The 27567-nt window shown below is 34.7% G+C and overlaps 1 protein-coding gene across 4 annotated transcripts in view; it reads right to left on the reverse strand.

The window, feature by feature from the left end:
- LOC111146997 (diaphanous related formin 3) overlaps positions 1 to 27567 on the reverse strand; it is a 517296-nt gene that overhangs the window by 171717 nt on the left and 318012 nt on the right. For all 4 annotated transcript variants that reach the window (XM_022502826.1, XM_022502825.1, XM_022502824.1 and 1 more), the window contains 2 exons: positions 26427 to 26591; positions 5338 to 5473 (listed from right to left, as the gene is read on the reverse strand). In XM_022502826.1, the coding sequence (XP_022358534.1) occupies positions 5338 to 5473; positions 26427 to 26591 (301 nt within the window). The remainder of the gene's footprint in view (positions 1 to 5337; positions 5474 to 26426; positions 26592 to 27567) is intronic.

Genomic DNA, 27567 nt, shown 5'->3' on the forward strand with positions numbered 1-27567 from the left:
AAAAATGACCTCTTAAAGCTATAATATGACAAATACGAGATTCTGTGCTTTCTTAGTTTTGCTGTGCAAAAGGATTTTCAATGCTTCGTTTTTCTTCTTAGGGAAATTTAGCCCACTAGTCTATTTTCATTCTCATTCTATTAACAAAAATCACATCCTGAAATGATAGCAATAATAAATAGTAGACTCGAAAATCGTTACCTGCTCTTTCGCCAAGGGCAAGTAATGATTTATGGTGGATAAGAAAGAGCAGGGATTTAATTTACTCTACTACCTCAGGTGGTGATACAAGAATTTGTACATCTGTGAAAAAACACAGTTCTTATTTGCATGGTGAAAATACTCAAGTCATGAAAATATATGGAAGGAAGCTCCCTGTGGGTTTATGTGAACATTTTTCTCTCTCTCTATCATTCAGGGCTGCGTGCCCTACATACAAAAATAAGATAAAACAAAAAGTTCCTGGTATAGAGAGGTGACAAAGCACTAATGTAAATTCAAGAGTTCGCCCTTCTACATTTTTTTTTTTTTCTGAAGATTAGGAAAGTTAGGCTGACAACTTCCACAAAGATTGAAGCAGTACGACATTCTGTACTAAAATAGAACACCCACAAGGAAAAATTAGAGTTTTAGCTCACAGGATTTAAAAAATAAACCATATTAGCATATATAGTATAAGATATGAACATGAACCTGGTTATTTTTCCTATCAATTTCTAAGGAGTTTTAGAACCAATATTTTAAATTAGTATGTATTCTTAAATAAATTAGTAGTACTCTTAGTTCTTGAAGACCAAATTTTGTCACCACCACCCACCACGCCAGCATCTCTGTCTTGTTGTCCCACCTTGTTTTAGTTCAGATAACTGTTTACAATCTGAAATTATCTTTTACATGTGGTTTTCTGGTTGACCCATTAGAATTACAAACTTCATTCCATCAGGGACTGTATTTATTCTTATCTATCAATGTAATCCCAGCATTTAAATACAAAAACTATTTCTTGTTAAATAAAACACAAGTGACCTATTAAATTTCTTTTCTATACTAATTAAGTGGAAAACCATAGCACTTATATTTTTCATAGTGATACAATATTTTAACTAAAGATAGTATTTGTCAAGTATAGGAAATGCATGAAATCCAGTGTATCTGTTAAGAGTATCAAAACCTGATATTTTGCATAAGAATATTTTCATAATTAAGCATTAATTAGACATACTACTTTATTGACTTCTATTTCATAAAGCCTCCAAAGGTTATGAAAATCATGATTTGACAAAAAGCATATTCTGCATCTAACATGGAAAGGAAAAGATGATTGCATATGTGTACTATTTTTAAATGTAAAAAAGGTATCAACAAATAATAATACATTTAATACTTATATGACTAACTTAGCTATAGCCGCTATAGTAAGAGACTGACTACACTGTTCTTCTATATTAGCAACCTTATGTTCAAAGGAAAACTAAAAACTATTTGGGAAGTCATCATTTATTAGGGTTTTAGAAGAGATGTTTCCCTTTGGTGAGGATATTATATGTTTAGGTGCTCTGAAATTTGGGATATATCCTTAGATTTTTAGAAGTCCATAGGCTATAGGAAAAAAAAGAAATTCAAAGCTGATTTCCAAAATTTTCAAATGTTTTTAAAAGTAGTTTCCTATGTGATAGTTTTCTTTCCTATCAAATGAGTTTCTGAGTAAATCTATTAAAATATTCACACATAATATAGAGTATCTAAAGATATATTGTCTTAAAGTATTTATTTAATATCATCTATATAAATTAATGTTACCCAGACTATCTTTTGAAGAACACTCTCCTGCAAAATGTCAAAATATTGGGCATATAGGGACCTTAGGATATTAAGGTTTTGGGGGGAACGTCTATCAGGTGAGAACCCTACATTTATTTGAGACCCAGATCATGCTTGGGAAGATATAGTATAAAAGTTTTATAAGATAATTCAATAGGCAAATAAGACAAGCTCTAGGATTCACAAAAGATGCAGAGAAACCATTATTTAAAAAAATTCATACTGAGTTTAACAATGAAGAAAAGGAAAGTACAATCCTCTTGGGAACACAAACTGTCACACCCTCTGTAGAAAACAGTATGGAGCAACCACAAAAAGTTAAAAATAGAACTATGCTATGATCTGATCAGTAATTGCACTATTTGGTAATTATTTAAAAAATACAAAAGCACTAATTCAAAGGGATACATACACCCCTGTGTTTATTGCAGCGTATTTATAGTAGCTAAACTATGGAAGCTGCCCAAGGGTCTATCGATTGATGAAGGGATAAACAAGAGGTGGTATAGATATACAATGGAATATTACTCAGCCATAAACTCTTGCCATAGGCAATGACATGGATGGAGCTAGACAGGGTAATGCTAAGTTAAATTCATCAGAGAAAGAGAAATATCATACGATTTCACTTACATGTGAATTTAAGAAATAACAACAAAAGTGAGCAAAGAGACAGAGAGAGAGCGAGAGGCAAACCAAGAGATGGACTCCTAACTATAGAAAACAAACTGAAGGGCTACCAGAGAGGAGGAGGGTGAGGGGATGGGTGATGGGGATTAAGGAGTGCACATTTTGTGATGAGCGGTGGGTGTTGCATAGAATTGTTGAATCACTATATTGTATACCTGAAACTAATATTATACTGTATGTTAACTATATTGGAGGAAAAGAGAACTAATGTTCTCAACACAAAATTACCTATGTGAAACCAATATAAATACCAATTATTAACCATAACTGGTGGGTAAGTATTAGAACAGTTTTGGTACATTTCAGAAATGGACCCTAGTATATGAATGATTAAGAATTACCATTAAGTGGAGCGAATAGTATAATGAATAACTGAAGCTAGTAAAAAATTGAAATGATACAAAGCTGCTGTAAAGATGACTTTCTAAATTTAAAGATGAAAAAATCACAAAAGCAAAAATTATAAAACATTTTTATATATAAAGATATAAAAACAGATAGCCAAAGTGAGGAAATATATTTAAAAGGTAAATATTGATGCTCAATGAGCTAATGTGTGTAAATCAATAAGAGAAAGACTAAGAACACAATTCACAAAGAATGAAATACAAATGGACTAATAAATACTTAAAAAAATGCCCAACTTCATTAGTACTCACAGAAAGGTAAATTAAGATAAAAGAAAATGTTCTATTTTATTAAATTAACAAAAATCTTTAAAAATGAGAATATTAAAATAAATAAATAAATAAATATGAGAATATTCAACCAAAGCATTTTCATAAACTAATACGAAAAGTTGGTGAAATTGGCATAATGCCTTTGGAAATCAGTTTGGCAACATGCATCAAAAAGTCTTAAACTATCCCTTTCTAATCCATATCCTAAGAATTACAAATATTTGTCAACCATTTATGTATAAATGTATCACATTGAAAAGATGGCAATAGCTGTGTTTGTAACCTCATTATGACTAATGAAAATTATATTCGATATGATATATCCAGTGAATGCAATGACATAGGTATTGCAAATTACAAATTAAGAATCACAAAAATAACAGGAAACATTCAGAAAGTTCAGTGAGATGCTAAACAGCATATTCACTACTATCATACAGCTATTATTAAAAGGTAGAAAATTTTAAAACTTAAAGAAAGATGTGCCAAAATAGTAAAAGGGATTTTTTGGATAGGAGGATTATGGGTAATGGTCTTTTGATCAACTACTTTTTAGGTGTTTTCTGTAACACAACAGTATTATTTTTAAATGGGAAAAACAGAATGAACTTGGTTATTCTTAAAAATAAAATGCTTTCAAGAGAAGGAAAATTTAAATGAAAATATTGAGTTGACATTGGATTTAATATTTCGTTAAAAATTTTTGTTTCCTATCAGGTTTTAACTTTCCAGGTTGATAGAACAGAGAATTGCAGAGAGGCTCTATATGACAGACCAGAGGGTCTGGGCAAATCGCACAAATAATACAGCCCTTGTGCTTGCTATCAACTCAACCAGATGACACTTTGGCCAATACTAAATGAATCAGTGTTCAAATATAAGAATGTCTGGTAAATTAGGCAGTAGTCAATTATCTTAAAATGATTTCCAGAAACATTAAAATCAATGTTAAACCTTTCTGATCTCCATTTTAGTTAATACTTTAAGATATTTTTGAGAACACTTCATGAATTTCAAGTGTACTCTTTTAAACAAGAAACTGTGCTTAGATGATTTTTTTTTTTTTTCCTCCTGGAAGAAACATGTGTGATACATTAAGGTACTCAGTTTGCTTTATTAAAGATAAAATATGTCTGTAAAAGTGAAAGTAAAAAAGGCAAAAAAGGCATCTCTGTCTACCCCTGGGGAAACTTTAGGTGAATTTGCAGCTCTGAGTTGTAAACTATGGTAATTTAGCAGTGAAGTTGATGGATTTTAATTAAAGCCTTCTGCAATCCTTAGTGGCTTAGAGGTGGAAGAGCCAGAATTTTGAAGGAATGAAATGTAACTACAATTTACTTAATTCTTTTGCTTCTAAGTTAGTGGTATCTTCTAGTTTTGAAATATATACATATATATCTTTGTAAAACTGTAATTTTTATATTTTTTTCCAAGAGCTTTCATTAAATTTCAAAATATATAGAAGTAGAGAAAACAGTATAGTGAACATACCCTTCCCTTCAAGCACCCATCACACAAGTTCAGCAATTATTATTTCTAGCTAATCTTGTTTCATCTACACACCTGCCTATTTCCCTGGTCATAGTAGACTATTTCAATTGAAATCTCAGACATAATTTTGTTTGTAAAATTTCAGGATAAGTCTCTAAAAGATACTTTATAACATATTCACGACAACAGTGTCATGTCTACAGGGAAAAAAAAAAGTATTCAAATTTTTCAGACTGCCTTTGTCCATGCTCATTTAGATTAGAATATATGTAGGTTCCATTTATTGCAATTGGCTGATAAGTCTCTTAAGACTCTTTTAATCAATACATTTCCCTCCATCACTTTTTCCCTCCCTTAGAGTATTTTGTTGAAAAAAACAAGTTACTTGTCCAGTAGAATTTCCCAGTTTTCCATAAGTTGTTCTATAACAAGTTCTATAACAGTGTGAATATACTGGGACTACAAGAATAGGCCAGGGGACCAATGTCATCTACAACCAATGACCAGTTAGAATAAAAGCACTACTTGTGAGTAAACTAAAGGGGGAAACGCTCTACAGTTTAACTATACATATAGGTGATCCCACCTTCTTTTTTCACAGTAGTTTATTAAATTGCTAATAACCAGTACAAATAGCAAATCTGATAGTACTCACCAGTCTTCATTTCTAATAAGCGTTTTTTCTTTTGTTGGCGTTCAAGTCTTTCTTTCTCTGCCAATTCTTTGGCTATTTGAGCACGTTTTTCCCTTTCCTCTGCCTCTCTTTTTTTGATGTTCTCCTTTCTTGCTTGCTGTTACAAACAAATTTTGGAAAATGATCAATTTTTAACCACAGCGATTCCACAAAAATTATTAATCTGTAGAACTGTGATTAAATATCTTTTAGATAATGGCTACTTCTAATATTAGTAACACAGTCTTTTAAAAGATTAGCACAGGAACCCTTGTTAAATATGGATCTATAAATATAGCGTATGTTTGAAGCACCTGCATCTTAGTGGAATCAACTAAGAGAAGGGAGACAGAAACTAAAAATAAAAATCATTTAATTTACAAATCAAAACTGCTTCCTTATATATATTTCCAAAAGAGGGTCTAGCAAATGTATTAGAGCCTTCCATACATCTTCTGCAGGTAAACTACTGAGTACCAGAAAAGTAGTCAAAGAAATGGCAGAAAAGAGTTGAAATTTTGCAATGACTGTTTCATGTTACAGTCCATCACTTAACAATTTCTCTCACATGAAGACAAGTGTCATAGGATGACTAGAGGAATATTTGGCATTTCAGAGCTAGACCACTAACTTCTCCTCAAAACCAATAACATGTGAACTATAGGATCCTGAATAGATATGTGGTTTAATTTCTTATTTTCTAAGTTTTTTACAAATCAAGAAACCCCTCTCACCTGGCATTAGTATGAATTAACAGGTAGATAAAGACTTTTCTATGTGCCAACAAACAGGATAGCACATACTATAGTCTCTGATAAAGACTGTGTTCTCAGTACCAAGGGATTCAAACGGACTAATTGTTCATTTATCACTCATAGTATTAAATAGAAAACTATATAACTAAACTTTAACAAGTAGGTGGCTTATGTTATTTTTGGGGAAAACTTTCCTTTCTCTACTGTCATAATCTTGTTTGTGTTAACCCTAGAGAAAGTGCATGGTCTTCATTAGAAATCAAATAGCAAAATTTAATATTGTTGACCAAAATGATGAGAAGTACGTGGGGAAAAAAGGAGGAAAAAAAGCCTAGAGTAGAGGCCATACGAATTCATCCATCCATCCCTTCATGCAATAAATACCAAGACACTGAGTAGTAAGTGGTATTCTGAAAAGCACTCGACATGTATGTGTCACATTTGTATATGACAAATATATGCATGGATGTATCTATAGGTCTAAAACACGTTTTTATTCTGTGTGATAGGGTGGACCAAGAAGCAAAGATAGATAATAAATAATAAGAGTTTGAGAAATATTCTACCATGAAAAAAAACAAGTGATGTGATAGAATGCTTGGGAAGTTACATTACAGTGAGGTGGTCAGATAAGGCCTCACTCACTGTTTGATTCATGCTGAATCTTCAATGTTAAACAGCTAACTAGGTGATAACCTGGGGCAAGTGCAAATGCAAAGGCTGTTGGTGGGTTTGAGAGAAAGATAGAAGGCCAGTGGGATGATAGAAGAGGAGGTGAGGAGATACATGGAAGCCTGATCACTTAGGGTGTGCCAGCCAAGATAGGAAGGTGGCATTTTCTTGGAAAACTGGAGATTTTTAAGCAGGAGAGTGCAAGACCAAGCACTCTAAGGTACAAGAAGAACCTTTGTTACAAATGATCTTTTCAAAGATACTTATATTATGAACAGTCTTGGAAGATAGAGGTAGGGTCTCACTCTTAAATAAATGGATTTGTTCAGTGACCAGTAGGAAAGCTGGGGCAAAGGTCAAGCCGTCTTACTACCCTTCAAAAAAGATTGGGTTCCCTAAGTTCAGGATTTCATTCCAGTAATACAAACCATTGTGCACATAGGTATGAAATCTGGCCTTCTTCACATTGCCTTCTGGGAATATAGACTCAGGAATCTATACAACCATTGACTCTGGCTAGCGCTATTGCTGTACTAAATCCTTTGACTCCATAGTCTTGTGTTTTTTGCCAACATCCATGAAACGATGGCAGGCTAACTAGCTAAATTCTCCTACTCCTCACAGTTCATGACATACATGAACACTATTACTACTAAGCTAAGAAATGCCAGCGGCAGTAATAGATGCTTTCCCATGCAATCCCTCCAATCCTCAAAATGGATTCTGCATTCTCTATTTGGCATAGAATGGTTCAAGCGTTGCTCATTATAATGAATGTAGGAAGAGCCAGGACGGGAAGGCTGCCTATAGGGTATGTCCTTTCCACCATGCTGTTTCAGACGTACGGGAGTGTGTGTTCAGCACCAACTCTAAGACAATGGCTGCTATAAAAATCAACACAAAAAAGGTCAGAAAAGGGAGCATTAAAGTAGAAGACAAGTGTGGTTTCAAAGACAAGCATGTATACGTGTGTGTGCATGCACGCACATGGGTAGCCACGTGCGTATAGGTAAGGGAGACAGGGAGACTGGATTGTGGTAGAGAAAAAGGTAACTATTCAGAAATCAAAACTGTATTTCTTGCTTCAGGGAAATGAGTAAGAGGAAACTACGATAAAGAAAAAAGATATATTTCATGTAGCTTACCTATTAAACTTATTAAAGTACAAAATTTTCCAATGTAAATTTTCTACTTTAATGACTGGATGCATTTCAATGAGAACACTTAATAGACAACCTATTACCAGACATAATTGCCACACCCTTTTAGTATTCCACTGGGCAATAAAAAGTCAAAATTACTTCCTAAGACCTATAAAAATAATGTTTACATTTAAGGAATAAGTTCTGAAGTAGTTCTTAAAGTTATTTTGTTTTATGGAAAATGCACTATTGATTTTCATTTAAAAGCCAATCTCATTTAAAACATATCTTATTCTGACATTATAACTACTAGAAGAATTTTGGCTGGAAAAATACCAACAGACAGCATAGAAATAGGTATTTAGTCTGAAACTAATATCCCAGTTCAAACAGTAATTGGGAATTTTCTTTTGTTCTAAATGTTGAGAAGCAAAAGTAGCAGAAAACAGAAAAGATGAACAGTTAGAGAACCACATTTTTCTAGACACAATTGACTCTTGGTTACTTCCATTCTAAATACAAAGCTAGAAAGAAAAGTTATGAGCTGTACATGAAGATAGCTACAAGACATTAATTTTTTAATCCTCTCATTTTAATTTTTTATTTCTAGTATAGTTCACACACGTTACATTAGTTTCAAGTGCGCAACTTAAGTGATTTGACGAGTTTATATACATTATGCAATGTTTACCTTATTCTCGACCTGGTTTTCTATTTAGTCAACTGGCAAATAAATTGAACTGTACCAAGTACTTTCAGTTATGCAGTGCCAAAAAAACTTCTCTGGGTGCTTGCAGAATGTCCCTGAGATAGCCTGGCAAATGCTCCTGCCTGAAAGATCTCTGGGCAATGACCACAGACAATTTTAAAACTTCAGTCACGGGGCGCCTGGGTGGCTCAGTGGGTTAGGGCCTCCGCCTTCGGCTCAGGTCATGATCTCAGGGTCCTGGGATGGAGCCCCGCATCAGGCTCTCTGCTCGGCAGGAGCCTGCTTCCCTTCCTCTCTCTCTGCCTGCTTCTCTGCCTACTTGTGATCTCTGTCAAATAAATAAATAAAATCTTTAAAAAAAAAAAAAAAACTTCAGTCACATTTGACTGTTCACTTGGAAGTCATAATCAATAATTTACCCGAGCTCCTAAGGCTCACATGCATTTTATGGTAATAGGAGACCCTAAAATAGCTCTATAAAAACACATAGTTAATAAATAAGTATATACAAACAGAGATAAATGTCAAATACATGTACATACATGTGTGTATTCCAAAAGAAAATGAGCGCACAATTACTTCCCATCATAATTTGTGTTCTGCATAATATAATGAGAACTTTGCCACAAGTTTAAATATACATTATAGCATCACACCTTTTTGTCCCAGAGAAACCAAAATGACCCAAAGCCAGTGACTTTCAATAAGCACATGTGCGTGTGTGCGCGTGTGTGTGTTTGTAGAACGGTCTGGAAGAAACGTAATCTTCCATAAGCTGTGACTATTCTCCTAAACATTATCTTTGAGATGTTTTTTTAATTTCATCATCTTTTTAATAAATTTCTGTGATTTTCTTCCTCCACTCAACATATTTCTCGAACTCATTCACATTTTTAGATATAAACAGAATCTCATTTTCACTGCTTATAATATTAAGTTATTTTATTATTTACTCACCTATTGGTGGGATTTGAACTGCTTTGGGTTTTTGGCTATGATGAACAATGCTGAAAGCAGAAATTTTGCACATGTCTCCCTGTACCTATGTGTAAGAATTTTTTAATGGTAGATCCATTAGGTGGTTCTTAAATCTGATTAGAAATTGTTGACAGTTTCTTTAAGTGAAAGAGAACTGAACGTTTTAGAATTTAACACACAAGCAGTAAGGATAAGTATTCTTTGTTGATGCTTTTTGTTTTTGTTCTAAGGAGTGCTGGGTCCCCTTGTAAAATATTATTTGACAGTGTGGATTATGACCAAAATAGCTTGAAAGCCACTCCCCTCTCAGGTAGGAGTGGAGCTGGGTGGTGAATAAAAGGAGAGATTCCTCTTCCATTTTACTACATGGTGTCAAAATGTTTCCTAAATGGTTGTGCCAAAAGATACAGCTACCATCAGCGCATAATCATAGCCTACATACTAACCAAATTGTTATCATCAGTCTTCTATTTGGCAAGCTTATAATAGTATCACATGGTGCTTTTAACTGGTATTTCTATGGTTACTAATTAGCTGAAGCTGCTTCTCACATGTTTATGAAACATTTGTATTTCCTACTCTGTGAAATGCCAATTGTATCTTTTACCCACTTTTCTATTAGGTTATCATTTTTTTTTAAATATTTTATTTATTTATTTGACAGACATAGATCACAAGCAGGCAGAGAGGCAGGCAGAGAGAGGGAGAGAGGGAAGCAGGCTCACTGCTGAGCAGAGACTCCGATGTGGGGTTCGATCCTAGGACCTTGAGATCATGACCTGAGCCGAAAGCAGAGGCTTTAACCCACTGAGCCACCCAGGTGCCCCAGGTTATCATTTTCTTAATTTGCAGGTCTTTAAATATTCTGGATAGTAATCTTTAGTCAGTTTATTTTGTAAATAGATTTTGGATTTTAACTGTCATACTTCATTTACTTGTGTAGTCCTTCAGTAAACAGAAGTTCTTAAATGTAGTCAAAAATATCTTTTCTCTAACTGCTAGCACCTTTTATAACTTATTTAAGAAATCCTTCCCTACTTCAAAGACAAAGAGATTCTTCTATACTTTCTTCTTAAAAATTTAATAATCCTATTCACACTTCAGTAGGTACTTTATCTGGAGTCACTATTTTTGAATGGTGTGAGGTAAGGAACCTATTTACTTTTTCCTATGGAAAAAGGTTGAACTGTAACTTTCACAACTAACCCACTCTATGCCCACTGATTGGCAAAGTCATCTCTTCTGGATTTGAAGTGGCCATATATGTGCTATTGTTGGTGACTCTTTCAGTCCATCTGGTCCAATATATCCCTGTTTGCATCAGTAACACTGTCCAAAATATTATAGCTGATGCCTGATTTTTCTTCTTTAGAATTGTCTTCACTTTTCTTGAGCCTTTCCTCAGTCACCTATTTTGCAGAGAAAACTTATTGAAGTTTTTGAAAAGGTGTATTAGGATTTTGAACAGGATTTGCTCTGACTCTACAGATTTTATGTAAATAAAATTGGTATCTTTATAATATTGAGTCTATTTATAAACATAATGTGGCTGTCCATTAACTTGGGCCTTTTTAAAGTCTTTTGAAAAAAATTATACTTTTTCCATCTAGGTCTTAGACATTTTATGTTAGATTTAATCTCTGTATTTTCTATCATTCTTTTAAATGGTGTCTTTAAAAAAATTATGATTTCTAATGTTTTGTAACTAATGCACATTTTATATATTCCATTGATAAAATTTATTTCCAATAATTTTCTTATGGCTTCCTTTTAATATTATTAATAGACAACCATATAGAATGGTTACTTGGTTATCAAATTTTCTATTTCTTATTTCTTGTTTTATCATATTGCAGGAACTAAATTCCTATTATTAGGCTAAGAAGGTTCTCTCTGTCCCTAGTACTCTACTTAGGGGTAGAGGGTTTGACTGGTTTATTGTTCTTGTTTTAAAATCTGAACAAGGGTTGAATTTTATCAAATGTTTTCCTCAATCTATTTAAAGTCTTAATGCAGTAAATTATATTAATGTATAGTCTAGTATTAAACCACACTTTCATTTCTGGGATAAACTCAACTTGGACATGAAGCATTTTCTTTTTGAACATTCGGTCATTGTGCATATTTATATCCTATCAATTTAGAATAATCATTTCATTAAATTTGGTAAAACTCATCTCTAAGACTTTTTGAGCCAAGTATTTAATTTGTCCAAAGAGTCTAAAGAAGTCATCTTATAGGCTTATTCAAGCTTTCTTTTTCTTTTAAAGTAGTTTCAATATGTAGTAGTTTTTCTAGGAACCTACCTATTTCATCAACCTAATTCTGGCCTACAAATTTTACTTGCCTACAAATTACTGGCCTACAAATTATGCTTCCCGCTTTTTACTATCTTCTGTATCTGTAATTATAATTCTTCTTATATCCTCAATAGCTCCTTTTTCTTGATTAATCTTTTCAGAAATACAAGTGGGGGAGCAGCAAAGGGAGAGGAAGCAGACCCCCCCCCCCCACCGCCCTGAGCAGGGAGCCCCAGGTGGAGCTGGATCCCAGGACCTTGAGATCCTGATCTGAGCCAAAGGCAGATTCTTAACTCACTGAGCCATCCGAGTGCCCCCTAATTGTCTTTTCAAAATAATGACAATTTTGCTTTTCAAAAATTCTCTAAGTCCTTTTTCCTTCATTCCTTTTTTTCCTTATTTTTTTCTAGGATTATACAATTCCTTTTTAATTTCTGAGCTCAGATGCTTACTTTTTTTTTTTTTTTTCCCCAGTCATTCCAATCTTTTAACAGAAGCACTTAGGGTACAATTTTTTTTATACCACTATCACTGCATTCCATAAATCGTGGAGTATTCTCACTATTGTTCAGGACTAATTTTTCTCTATGATTTCTTCCTTAACATAAGTTATTTCATGTAATTTCAGAATTTTCAAAGTAGAGGTTTTAAAATCTCATCCTTTTTCCAATTTGATTGCTAATTGCATATTATAGTGGTTAATGAAGAAAGCTGCAGCTTAGAAATTTATCAAGATTTCATTCATGGTCTCTAGTACATGATTACTTAGGTAAAAGCGCCACTTATGACTGAGAAGTATACTCCTAATTGTCGAGTTGGGTTCTCTCTATATTAATCAAATCAACTCTATTAATTGAATTGTTTAAATTTCCCATATCTTTAATGCTATATCACTTAGAGAACTTTGTTGAAGTTTCCCCCAATATAATGCCAAATCTGTCAAGTTATCTCTAGAAATTAAAAATTTTTACATGTCTGTTTTGGTGCTATGTTATTATGCTCATGCCAATTTTTGAATTGTATCTTTCTGATGAATTAAGCTTTCTATCATGAAGTAACATTCTCTTGTCTTAAGTCTATTTTGTCTGTTATCAACATAGTTTCCCTTTTTCTTTTGGCTAATATTGTATTCATTAGCTGCTCTTTCAAACTTTTCCACATACCTGGGTTATAGGTAGGTCTCAAACAGCATAAGGCTAGGTTTTATTTACCCAATCTTCGTCTTCTAAAAATTTTATTGTGGTTTATAAAATATAATAAGCTTTTACCACTTCATTTTAATCCTTCTATTGGTTCTTCTTTATGCATCTTATTAATTTTCTTTGTATGTCTTTCTCGGTCAATTTCTCCTCCTGTGATTTGGAATGTATACTGGATACATCTATCCTTTTACTGGTTATCCTTGTAATTTTATCACACAAATTAATTTAACAAGACCTGAAAGTTCACTGATAGCTTTATCTCCCTTCTTCTCCTTTGAACAATACAGAAAAGATTAAACACCTGAACTCCACAAATACCTCGTTCAGCTTATTTCACAATTCTGTCCAGGAGTTAAGCTCTGAACCCCCTTTCTACAAAAAAAGTTAGACACTGTTTTATTGTTTACTTTCTTTATATTTAGTTTCATAGTAGATATGAAATTTGTCTCTCAATTCTTTCTTTCTGAAGAAAAAAATGTTGCCTCTTTAAATATATTTTTTAAAGTAGGGGTCAGCAAAATACACTTGCGACTTGGCCAGCAGTTTCTGTAAATATTTGGATTGGACATAGCCAGGCCCCGTCACTTACATACCACTTATGATTGCTTTTATACTGCTACTGCAGAGCGGAGTAATTTTTAACATCTGGTTTGCAAGTATTTACTACCTGGCCCATTAAACGGTTAGCCAATCCCTGCTTCGGGAGTTCATGAAAAACAATCCTTTGCCCTTAAAGATTTCCCCAACTTTCTCACAAGACAGCCATGTTTTAAAATAGCTTGTATTGTAGTGGGAATGATCTTTGAGTCTATACTATATTGTGAGAAAATTCTCACAAGTAGGTTCCTATAAAAGGCTGATCAACACATAGATCTTTATTTCTTAAATACTTTTGTATAATGTGGCAGTTCTCATACACTATATATATTTCTGGGTAACTTATGCATGCGTATTTTAGGATCCAAAGGTAAACAATTTATCATTGAACAACCATATAAGGTCCTGAGCAGTCACTCAAATAAGTTTGTTGACCGGACAATCAAGAATATCATCAAAAATACAGTGAGTATAACATTTTATTACTTTCAGAAATGATTTTTAAAAATCTGTTTATTATTGTTTCTTAGAAAGGCAGTAACATGGTAAGAAATCTAAAGTCTTGTGTCTCAGTTTCCTCTTCTGTAAAATGGGCAAAATAACACCCACTTTATGGTGATATTATAAGAATTAAGTGCCAGGCACACAGTAAAACCTATATAAATGCAGCAGTTATTAATAATATTAGCAATATTACTAACATATTATTTCCATTACTATATCATTGGTGAAATGCCCCACACAATTATTTATTCAGCAACAATTCAAGCAAGAGCCACTTTTTAGCTTGCATTGATTATATATGCTTCTATCAAGCATATGGAGGAGTGTCAATTCTCAGGGTTCCTATGAGAATACAAATATTTTCCATTCAGAGATGTTGGAATATGATTGTACACGGACTCGATAGGAAGTTCCTCCAAAGCATACATCTAATACAGCTGGATTACTTGGCAGGGAAGGTACAGAGGTGAATTAAATATGGGAGACAAGGTATACTCTTATTCTCTAGTCTAGTTATTTACCATTAAAAATTATATATTTATATTTTCATATATAGATACAGTGTTTTTAATACTTCTAAAACTAATATACTTAATGAGATTTTATTCTGATAAAGAGTTTAGTTTCCTACAGTATTTCCCCCCAAGATATTGTTTGCTTTTGAAATTAAACATTTTTTTTAAAGATTTTATTTATTTATTTGACAGAGAGGGAAAGAGCACAAGTAAGTAGAGAGGCAGGCGGGGGGGTGGGGGGAAGGCAGGCTCCCCGCTGAGCAGGGAGCCTGATGTGGGACTCAATCCCAGGACCCTGAGATCATGACCTGAGCCAAAGGCAGAGGATTAACCCACTGAGCCACCCAGGCACCCGAAATTAAACATTTTTGATAAATTAACTTAAAAATGTGCCCAATGACACAATTCAGTTTTTTTTCCCTCAAAAGCAAAATTTAAAAAATCTATGTGTGTATCACCTCCTTCCAAAAAGCTTAGTGGTCTATATTCCAAACATACTTTTTCTTGTCAAAAATATTTGTCTTATTTTATAAGAGAAAAATTATAGTATAAAAATGAGAATATAAAACACAAGTGTACTTCACAGACGCTGACTTTTTAATCATACTGCAACTCCATTTCTGACTCTTAGCCCATTTAAATAATTTTGTCTACCCAACTCAATTTTCAACATATGATAATATTCTATATATATTGTTAACTTTGAAAATGACTGGGGAGCTTATTATATGAAAAAACATTGAAAAGTTTATAAATGTCTTCTTGTTCAGAGTTATATTTCTTTCAACATTAATGAATATTTAAACTATGCAAACCAGCGATCTCTTCAGTTTTCACTAAACTCAAAAAGTTTTTCTTCTTACTTAAGTATTTAATTTTTATCTCAGATCCCTAAAATAAGATTAGACAAACTGAATTTAAATCTGCATGCTTTCCAGAGGGATGGGTATCAGGTACTATGAAAACACAGGCTAGGGGCGCCTGGGTGGCTCAGTGGGTTAAAGCCTCTGCCTTCGGCTCAGGTCATGATCTCAGGGTCCTGGGATCGAGCTCCGCATTGGGCTCTCTGCTCAGGGAGGAGCCTGCTTCTCCCCCTCTCTCTGCCTGCCTCTCTGCCTACTTGTGATCTCTCTCTGTCAAATAAATAAATATAATATTAAAAAAAAAAAAAACACCACAGGCTAATTCTCTCAGAGTAAACAACATGCAAGAGTCCAACACATTCCCATTAAATGCTTTTTTAGCAGTTTACTCAATTTTGAGAAGACTCAATGTCAAACATACTAAATGACTGCTTCTAGAATGACTCTAGAAATTCCTGATGACCACATTTTGGGAAGAAATGGAAAATATTTTAACTAAGAAAACCTTAAATATGTATTCCTGTACATATTCCTATACTGAAACACGGAAGAATCATTTTTCTTATAATTAACACCAGTCACAACAATCTTTAAGAATATAAAACATATGTGACCTATTTGCCCATTTTCCATTAAGATTTTCTTTTGTAACTAAATACAAAATTTCCCCTACAGACAAAAACAAACAAACAAACAAACAAACAAAAAAAACCCACCCAGAAACAATGGACGATAACTACCTTGTGGAAAATGGTTATTCTTAGAAATCCCCATTTCCAACAGTATAAGTAGATGCTTTAGAGAGGAATCTAGAATGACAGTAAAAATTTAATTACACTCTCTGGTATTACCAAATTCAATGAAAAAATGCTGTCAATGAGAACAGGAAAGCATGATATACTATATACTGGCACAAACAATTCATCATCTTAACATTCAATATAAGGTAATACTGGTTGAACTTTTCATGTACATGAAACTTAGGAAAATGGGAAACTATCCTTTGAGAATGTCCCCCAAGAATGTGCAGGTGCTGATGACTAAACTATTTCAGCTTCAAGGTGCTCTTTTTGGTAAAATCAGTTTCAGATGAAACAGCAAATTACCTATAAGCCTATCAGAGACTTAACATTATTGAACCTATATAATTAATTACACAATGGTTTGTTGGTGATTTTGTCACACATTTTGCAACATTCTCAGATAAATGAGATAGTTCAACCTATTCTACAACTTCTTTAATAGAAGAAGTATGGAATATTCACAATTATAGTTTCCCAAAGTATAATTGGATTTTCCATTAAATGTGTTTTCTTCCTTTGTGCTCTGAAGTAGTATAAAAATACTGTTTTCCCACAATTGTGAGGCTTAAAGAAAGGCACAGCTAGGCACAAGAAGGTAGTCATGAAGTGTAGTGCTTAAAGGGAGGCTTAGCGATAGGGTAGTTTTGTTTGTTTTTGAGCTACTGCTAATTACCTCTTCAAGGAAAATATCCAGCTAAAGGCCTACAATTTCTGTGTAAACCTGGAAATGTTTAAGACATAACATTACAAGTAGGCTTAAGTAAACAGTGTGTGCTCTCTCTCTCGTTCAGAATGTAGAAGACCAGTATATCTGATGTACAAAGAGGATGCCATTTTATTCATTTTTGTTTGTAGTCTCCTACTTTAATGTTGTCTTTTCAATTACATGGATTAATATACTTATTATTATGTATTAGTTTATTTCTTTTCCCTCTAATGCCTATCAACAGTTGACCTTATCATTTTATTAGGACAATCTAGTCTTTACCTTTTGCTATTATTATTTCAGTGAACAAAATATTTAAAAAGTAAAAGGAAAGTACAAATTACCAGTCATTTAATCATATAGAACCTGTCATCAGATGTACTTGTAACCCCACTGAGTAAGGCATAGTAAGAATAAATCCTATCAGTAAAGAGAAAATTTAAGTCAATTAGTCTAGCTGTGTTTCATTGTGAAAAGTCTACAAAGTAAAGATTAGAAGAACCTATCAGAATTATTTTCAAGGTTGTAAACCCCCAAATATTCAGCACCTGGAATAGCTCTAATTCCTTAAAAAAATCAGATGCTAAAGGATATAAAGAAAATATCCTACAGATAAAATATTTGTTTTGTTCTAGGTTTGGAGCTTTATACCTCCCAGTATGATCTCAGAAAACAATACTGCCACTAAAGACATTTTTTACGCTGTAAACTCACAAAAACAAGCAAGGAGAGAAGATATTTCCTATAATAATTACAGAAGTGGGCTCAACATCCAACCATGGGACTTTTACATGCTTTTCATTGGTCTGATAACACCATGAGTCAATCTACAAGATTTAAGGAGCACACAGGGAAAAGCGTAGTGCTTTGAAGCTCCTATTGGTCAGCTAGTTAGTCCATACAATGGTCATCAGGAATGACATTTAAAGTTGACAAGCATCAAATTTGTGTGACTTAAATAAGTTTTGTTCTGGTTGTCCTCTTTACTAAGAAAATTTTATACTAAAAATATCCCCTCATTGGATGAGTTCATTTTTGTTTGGCAAGTCACTACTTTAATCTCAATATTCAGTAGAAGAACAAATTGTATTTGATCAATCCATGCAGCAAGATTAAATGAGTTATAACTGATTTTATATTTGTTCACTATACAGTGTATTTCAACTGCATGAACCAAAAATTAAAGTCTTCAAGTAGCATGAATGATGGATCTTTAACAGGATGAAACATAACTTGAGCAAAATTGTAGAAATAATCTAAACACAGAGCTATTGATGAAAAACAGCTATTTATTTAGTTCAAAGTGTCTATGTGGAAGCATAAAATAAAAAAGGGACACAATACTTAAAATATTGATCCTGTTATAACGACATGGTGAAGGTAAAAATTACTTCTATTCTTTGGGGATAGCTAACTTGTTTTGAGGGTGCATGTGCATTATGTGATTTGATCTTCAATATGGAACATCCCCAAGGAACACATGGTGTTATTAAAAGAAAACAAGCTCAGTAAGGTTAAGTAACTTGCCCGTGGTTCTAACACCCCATGTGCTCTGATGCCAGAGCCCGCACTCTCAGCCATGGCCATCTTCCCAAAAATAAGGCAGATGGCAAAATACCACTATCAAAATTAAGCAGCCAGGGTTAGGTTTCCTGTAGGCCAAGTTCATAAATCACTTTAGATCTGAAGAAATGAGAGTGAATTCTTCCTCTGTGATTGTCATTACACAATTCAGCCATTACATAGTTCTATGCAGGGAAGGAAGTTTAGGGAGAAACTGTTTCGACTTTAGCGACAAGAAAAACTGCAATGTTCAGCACATACACCCAAACCCAGTGCATGAAAAAGAAAATATCTAACAGAGGCTACCCCACCTTTTGTGTATGCATTAGTAATCGCTTTTAAGGCAGGATTGCTTTTCTCACTCTGAAAATCTTAACCTGAAAGTGGGGTGCCCAGATATGCAGGGTCTGAGAAAAAGACAAAAGATCTTTTTTGCTACTTCACAATCCCTACAGAAAATGTTCATGTGAGCAGAAAAGGAACTACATGAAGCAAAAAAAAAGTCTGACTTCTTTAAGTGTAATCACACCAATTCTGTATGGGAATATATGAGATAGTAAACTCAGATGGTCATCACAGTGCTTACATATGTCTAATTGAAGCAGAAAATTGACAGAAAGAGATCTGCAAATAAAGAGAACATACTGGTGGCTGTCAGAGGGGAGAGGGCTGGGAGCACAGGCAAAATGGGTGAAGGGGAGTGGGAGATACAGGCTTCCAGTTATGGAATGAACAAACCATGAGGATGAAAGATACAGTATCGAGAATATAGTCAATGATGCTGTGTCATGACAGATGGTAGCTACACTTGTGGTAAGCATAGCATAATGTATAGAGATGCTGAATCACTACATTGTACACATGAAATCAATGTAACATTGTGTATCAATTATAGTTCAAATACACAGAAAAATGACATATTCTTAAGTACAGTTTGGTAGGAAAATTGTTTTCAAACATGTTATCTATAAGGGAACAAATAACAAAGGAGAGCCAAGAGAGGAAGCATTCAGAAGTATTTCTCTAGGATGAGGTCGTTAAGCAAAATAAACAAGGTGTCAGTAGAAATTTGCTTAAGGAGTTAAGAGTGTTGTTGCACTGTGTTAATAATTCTGGCTAAAGAAAGAGAATAGCAAAAGAATTTTCAGTGATGGAAAAGGAAAGCATCACCAAGATAAGAAACAGAAATGTTAAAGAAGAGACCACAAGCTTCAGGTGTGAGTAAAGGCACTTTGAGCAAAGTTCTCTAATATAAATATGAGTGAGAAGTGGGGCCAAGACAAACATTATGCTTCACAGGGCCCAACAGGGCCCAACAAGACACATGAAAATTAGGTCTAAATTCAAAGAACCAAGGTGAACATGCTAGAGCTGTTAGGTAGGGTGGGGGGAGGGATGGAGGGTCCTAGTAAAGCCAATGAGAATTCCATAATGGGCTCAATTCATCCTATAGAAGCCCACACCTCTGTGAGTAATGGGTACATTGGTAATTGTATGTAACAATGAGTCTAAAACCAATTACAAGTGGAAAACGATGATTATTGTTGCACAACACTACACAACAGAAGGCATGAACTTCACCTGATGAAGCCTGATGCCTGGGAGGACACCAACATACTCAGCCTACAGTGTGGGTTAAGTATTCCCACCTAGTATCTCCAATTTGAATTCTACGGTTCCCATGAGTCCTACAGGAAACAACAATCTATTATAGGAAGATGCTGACTCTCTACCCCCAACCTTAACCCTCATCCCCAGCCTAGGGGTGCATTAATAGTCCTCTAATTTTAAAAGAGAATATTTTATGCTGTGAAATAGAACCAGACCAACAAACATTCTGTACCATGAACCCATCAATGTAGACAGAAAGTTATTCTATTAAGGAATGAGGATATAAAGTAGTTCTTGTGCTGCTTCCCTCTAGGAAATTACCAAAAAAGACCTTAAAAATCACATTTTAACAATTCTTCCAAACTCTCTGAGCAACAGTCTACCTGGAAATATTTTCTAAAGTACAGGCTTTGGAGCTGGGCAGGCTTCCATTCAAATCCTAGCCCCTACCAATTCTGGAACCTTCTGAAAAGACACTCAGATTCTTTACCGCCAGCCCCTGCAGCCCCCATTACTGCACGAGTGACACTCTGTACCTCACAAGAACACTGGGGAGACAAAGCTGGATGATGCCCATAAAGCATCTACCATGGATTCTAGCAAGAAACAGGCACTCGATCGGTGGCAGTTGTTTTTGGGTTTGTCTTGTTGAAGACAGTAATAAAAATAAAGCTAGATAAGAGGATAATGGAAACTTATTCCCTATTTCTTGGAAATTGATCAGTAGTCCTAAATAGAAACCATCTACCTAGAGTAGATTGTTAACACAACAACAAATTAATTGCCGGATGAGAATCTCCAACTAGAAAAGAGGTGAGGTAAGCTGCGGCCACAATGAGCAGGGCTCCTTGGAGGAAGCTACATGATCATGTAACTTTCGCCTCTTGGTCTACATGGCTTGAGGCAGCGGTCTAGACCAGATGTTCCTTCTTTAGCTATTGTGTAGGAACCCTCAGAAAGGAAAGGAAAACAATAAATATATAAAAGAACCCGAACAGCTAAATATAAACAATGTAGTTAAAAGATCTTAGTAACACTGGTAAGAGATTACATGAGTCAGTGAAAGGTATCGCAAAGGGCTTTAAATAAAAATGAGCCAGACTTTAATTGTTTAAGAGTAAATTCTGGGGCAATTCTAAAATATAAATATTTTTGGATAAATTATTCACAAACAAATCACTATTAAAAATAAATTTGGAAAAAAAAATAAAAGTGGCCACATTTTTTATTTTGGGGAGGTATTAAGTTTCAGGTTAATTCTGTTAGTCATTTAAATGTAATTCCCATGTTTAATAGGAATTAATAGAGTTCAGCATGTATGGCATAGACTGGTGCAAGACTCCTTGGGTTAGCCCCTCAGCTCCGTCAGTTGCTGGCAAGTCACAACCTCTATAAGCCTTAGTTTTTTCATCTGTAAAATGAGAATAATACCAATATGGATATCACATCTAGTAATTGTTAGGGTTAAATGAATAAATAGGGCACCTGGCACTTAGCTAGCATCATATGTATTAGCTATTAAAGCCTGGCCCCCACTGTAGATCAGACTCTTGCTCAACAAATTTACCCATCTGCTGAGTAATAGATAAATGCCATGAATCACAATAGAGAAACAAAGGTAAGCAAGATAGACATACATCTAACTAGATGAAGCGAAGTCTGAGCAGAGAGCAGAAGGGTGAGTATAGTAACTCTGCCAGGCAAAATATGGACAGAATGCTCCAGGCATAGGAAACCATAAATAGAATGATCTGAACTTGGGAGAAAACATTCCATGGAAAACTGCCATAGTTGGGGGGGGGGGGGTAGGTATGGAATAAGGACAGTGGCTCCAGCTCCATGTAGGTAATACAAAATGGACCTCCACCTTATTGGTAAAATTTGCTCATTCATGGCCAGGAGTATTCCTAAATACCAGTGGATGAAGTAACAATATAAATGTATCTTACCAGTATTTTCTTAAAAAGGAAATTTTTTTTTTTTGCTTATTGTATTGATATGCCTTTCCAGAACAGACCTAACACATTAAAGTACTACATCTGTTGCTAAAATTTGCACACTGATTCAGTGAAGTTAACTGGATTTTCAAAGCTGAATAGTGTGGAATTAAATAGCAACATAAGGGATCAGGAGAATTTGAGAAAACAAACCATTTGTCAAAAATTTTTGCCAATATTGACACTGTCATCTTTTTAAACATACACTGTCTAAAATTCAAGCAGTATAACTATATTTACCAGAAGGGAAGAAACAATAAAATGTGTGTGCCAAATTCACCACCTTGATATAACCACTTCCTTCCAGTCTTTATTTATTTTTACGCAAAAGAAGCTTTCCTCTCCACATTTTTCATTTAAATAAGATATATTTGGGGCACCTGGGTGGCTCAGTTGGTTAAGCAACTGCTTTCAGCTCAAGTCATGATCCCAGGGTCTTGGGATCGAGCCCTGTGTCAGGCTCCTTACTCAGCAGGGAGCCTGCTTCTCCCTCTCCCTCTGCCTGCTACTCCACCTGCTTGTGCTCTCTCTCTGTCAAATAAGTAAATAAAATTTAAAAAATAAAATAAAACATATTTTTTATATTTAGCTCTAATGAGGTACAATGTGCATATGTGTGTGTGACAGCATCTACTTCTAGGAACCATGTGAACTCTGAAATAAAGTATTGTTCTTACTCTATTACCCTCCTCTTTTGAATGCTTCTCCACTCAACGCAACACTTTCACTCTCTGCCTATCACTTAGTAACACAATGACCAAGTTACCCCCAGAATGCCCAAAGCCCTTTAATCCTGCCAGATCTTAGAAAAATTTGGAATTAGACTTGATTCAAATGCCAATCTAAATGCTTAAAAACAGTACACCCTTGGTTTCATTAGAAAACCCTTTGTATGCCAGTGATCTTATCTGTAAAACAGAATATAAGCTATAAAACATGAGAAGGACCACTACATAACATTTAATTGTACAGGCTTTTGGAGGAAGCCTGTACAGGGTGAGTTCAAATCCTTGTTCTACCATTTTATAGCTACATGACATTAAGCCAGATATGTTCCATCTCTGTGCCACAGAGGGATGGTAACAGTGAAAGGTGGACAACTATTATGAAGATTGAGATAACATATATAAGGCATTTGGAAGAATATCTGGTTCACAGAACACTCAATATATGATAGATGTTATTATTCCACATATCTATTTTATACTTGTATGCATAATTGTGTCGGGGTCCCTAAGACCACCCTCTGGTTTGATAATTTGTTGGAAGGACTCAGAACCTAAAAAGCTCTTGTACTCATGGTTACAGTTTATTACAGTGAAAGGGCACAGATTAAAATCACCATTGACTTCCCCTATAGGAGTTACATTATTCTAGCAATGACATGTGACAATCTATAGGAAGTACAACCAAGAAAGGGAACTTTCCCATGTCTTGGCATCAAGAGTTTTTATTGGGAAGACCAGTCACGTAGGCATGGACTTTCTTTCTTTCTTTTTTTAAAAGATTTTATTTATTTATTTGACAGAGAGAGACACAGCGAGAGAGTGGGAGTGGGAGAGGGAGAAGCAGGCTTCCCGCCGAGGAGGGAGCCTGATGTGGAGCTCCATCCCAGGACCCTGGGATCATGACCTGAGAAGAAGGCAGATGCTTAACGACTAAGCCACCCAGGTGTCCCCATAAAGCACATTTCTAGCAAAAACTATCTATAGGCTGTCCAAGGCCCCAGGCTGATATCCAAGATCTATAAAGAACTCCTCAAACTCAACACATGCAAAACAGATAATCACATCAAAAAATGGGCAGAAGACATGAACAGATACTTCTCCAAAGAAGACATACAAATGGCTAACAGACACAGGAAAAAATGTTCATCATCATTAGCCGTCAGGGAGATTCAAATCAAAACCTCATTGAGATACCACCTTACACCAGTTAGAATGGCCAAAGTTAACAAGACAGTAAACAACATGTGTTGGAGAGGATGTGGAGAAAGGGAAACCCTCTTAAATTGTTGGTGGGAATACAAGTTGATGCAGCCACTTTGGAAATCAGTATGGAGATTCCTTAAGAAATTAAAAATAGAGCTTTCCAATGACCCTGTAATTGCACTACTGGGTATTTACCCCAAAGATATTTATGTAGTGAAAAGAAGGGCCACCTGTACCCCAATGTTCATAGCAGCAATGGCCAAAGTCACTAAACTGTGAAAGAACCAAGATGGTGAAAGAACTGTCCCTTCAACGGACGAATGGATAAAGAAGATATGGTCCATATGTACAATGGAGTATTATGCCTCCATCAGAAAGGATGAATATCCAACTTTTATATCAACATGGATGGGACTGGAGGAGATTATGCTGAGTGAAATAAGTCAAGCAGAGAGGGTCAAGTATCATATGGTTTCACTTACTTGTGGAGCATAAGGAATAACACAGAGGACATGGGGAGATGGAGAGAAGGGAGTTGGGGGAAATCAGAGGGGGAGATGAACCATGAGAGACTGTGGACTCTGAGAAACAATCTGAGGGTTTTGGAGGGGGGCGGTGGGAGGCTGGGTGAGCCTGGTGGTGGCTATTAAGGAGGGCACGGATTGCATGGAGCAATGGGTGTGGTGCATAAACAATGAATACTGGCACACCAAAAAGAAGTAAAATAAAATAAAATAAAATGGAAAAAAAAACCCCACAAAACAAAACAATATATAGGTTGGTCCAAGGCCCCAAAAACATCTGATCTGTGGGAGACAGGGTATTTTAAGGGCTTACAGGTGACCTCCCAGGTGCCAGGGGAGGGTGAGTACTTTCTTTGAAATACGCAGGGTTGGAATACCTCAAGCCTACTAAATTAATCCTTCACCACGCACTAATTTATTTAACAACTACAATGTGCAAGGAGCTGCAATAAATATTTAATATATAGTAGCTGGTTTAATAAACACTTTTATGAGAAAGGAATTAATATTTCTATTTACAAATATGGAAACTGAGGTTCAGTAAGGTTACATCAGTTCACAGTCACATAATTAGTGTGGAATTCAAGCCTAGCTTTCTTAGACTGCAAAGCCTTTGCTACTTCCACTAAAGCCATGTTGCCTCGTAAGATATAAAAGTGAAATATACTGTATAATACTTCACACATATAGAGACATAATAAATATACTTATCAATTGAATCCAATTTTTCTACTTCTGGTAGTGAAAAACTAAAGAATCATTTTGAATTTGTAGAGGGAAAAAACTAAAGCTATGGGCAAACGTGTATTTATTGTAGACCAGTTTTCCCTTAAAATACTGAGTTTTGATTAAAGGACTATTTCACCATAACCAAGTGCAATACATTCAGCAATAAATTTTTCCTAGGAGTAAAAAGAAACACTTTTTTAAAATTCAAGTTTTCTTTACCCTTCAAGAAACTTTTAATCCCCACAAACATTTGCTGAAATAGAGAAATGACTTACCCATCTATTAAGAATAACATAATTTTTTATTGCAGAAATGTATCACCAGTTTCCCCGGGGAGGCAACAATGCTTTCTCACTTTAATATGTGTGTGGTTTTTTTTTCCTCATCTAATCAGCTAATACTTTTCAAAAGATCTTTTTAATGCCTAAATGAAAGGATTCCACATCAAAGACCTGACTTCCCTATTAAAGTATCTAAAGGAAACCCTAGGAATGTAAAATCCATTCAGAGGCAAATAACTGGTAGCTTATTGTACAATGCATTAAGAAAAGAAAAGGGAAAAAAAGAAAAAGAGCTTCATATCAGCTTCATGGAATTTGGTGAAATTACACCACAAAAATACAAATTGATCTTAAGTATAAAGAAACAAATTCATAGCCAAAAACACATTACAAAAGTGCTCTATAATTGGCCAGGAGGGGAGTCTTTATGAAAAACTTCAGAATTTGTCACATTTTCAATCAAAATTTCCAATTACAGCTTAATGTTGGGAAGGCCAAAAAGAGAACAAACTTCCTATTTTTCAATAGTATTAAAATCAGAAATTTTTAAAGCTAACTTTCAACATAGGGAAAGGTAGGTTTTTACTACAGACAAGAGTGGAATAAAGTAATGAAATTAAAGTAATAATTGACGCGATGGTATAGACACAGACACCTTTTTAGAAAACAAATTAAAAATTTTAACATACCATGAATGTGGTTCTGAAGTTATTTAAGTCATTAAAAAAGTCTTCCACGGACATCTTCTTCACATCAATGGCATAGTATCCCATCAGACTCTGGTATAACTTCTCCATCTTTTCATGTAACTTTAAAAGCTTCTCGTATTGTTCTTTTGCAGTGATAACAAAGCTGTATGTTATAGTTAAGGGATTCAGAAATTTACAAAGTAACATTTAAGGACAAATCTGTGAGTCCAGTGTTTGAACTGTTAGGCACTATTACACATCTCCGAAATGCCAGAAGTACCTCTAACAGGTCTCTGTTCTAACAACTCAATCCAACCTGTGCAGCAATGAAATCCTAACTTCAATCTCATACCTTTGTCAAAATTATCAGAAAATTTAAGTATTTAATATTTTTCTTTTACAACTGAGTTCCAGGAAATTCTACTTCCAACTTATGTATCTATGTTATTCAGATCATGCAGTATGATTTAAAGTAGAGCTCGGTAGCTGAAGTGGAGTAATTTCAACAATACTGAAATCAACCACATGGGCACTGAACACAGAGGTTAAACAGAACAACTGGGGTCAATTTCAGACTCCTGCACCTGGTGGTAAGTGGCTACGGGCAAATGCCTCAATCTCCCTGTGCTACCATTTCCTCATCTATAAAATGGGAATGAGAACACTACTCATTTTACAGGGCTGTTCCAAGGAGTAATGAGTTAATAATGCAAAGTTCTTTGAGAGATGAATAGCACTTTGTAGTAAATGTAAACACTTAGCTTTTTTTATTGCCCACTTACTCATTTTAAGCTTTAAGTTTCTAAAATCAATCCAAAAATAAATTAAGAGTTACATTAAGAACTTCAAATGTATGTAACTTCATGTTTTAACTTTCCTTTGGAAAATTGGTACATACCTTATTCTATGCATTACATGATTTAAAATTATGATCTGGCACATATACCTGCACATACAGAAATGTTCTTCTCTCACTTATTTATGACAACACAGCTCAAAGCACACTGATTTTCAGAAGGCTAACAGTGAATGCAATGATAGCATTAGAAAACATTTTTTAAACAAACCATAGCATTTCCTTTGTGGTGTGACAGATCACTAATGCAGTTAGATATACCATACCTCATTCTGAAAAGATGAC

Source organism: Enhydra lutris, unplaced genomic scaffold (assembly GCF_002288905.1).
Source record: "Enhydra lutris kenyoni isolate GAN:26980312 unplaced genomic scaffold, ASM228890v2 scaffoldscaffold15, whole genome shotgun sequence".
In the NCBI taxonomy this organism is placed as follows: domain Eukaryota; kingdom Metazoa; phylum Chordata; class Mammalia; order Carnivora; family Mustelidae; genus Enhydra; species Enhydra lutris.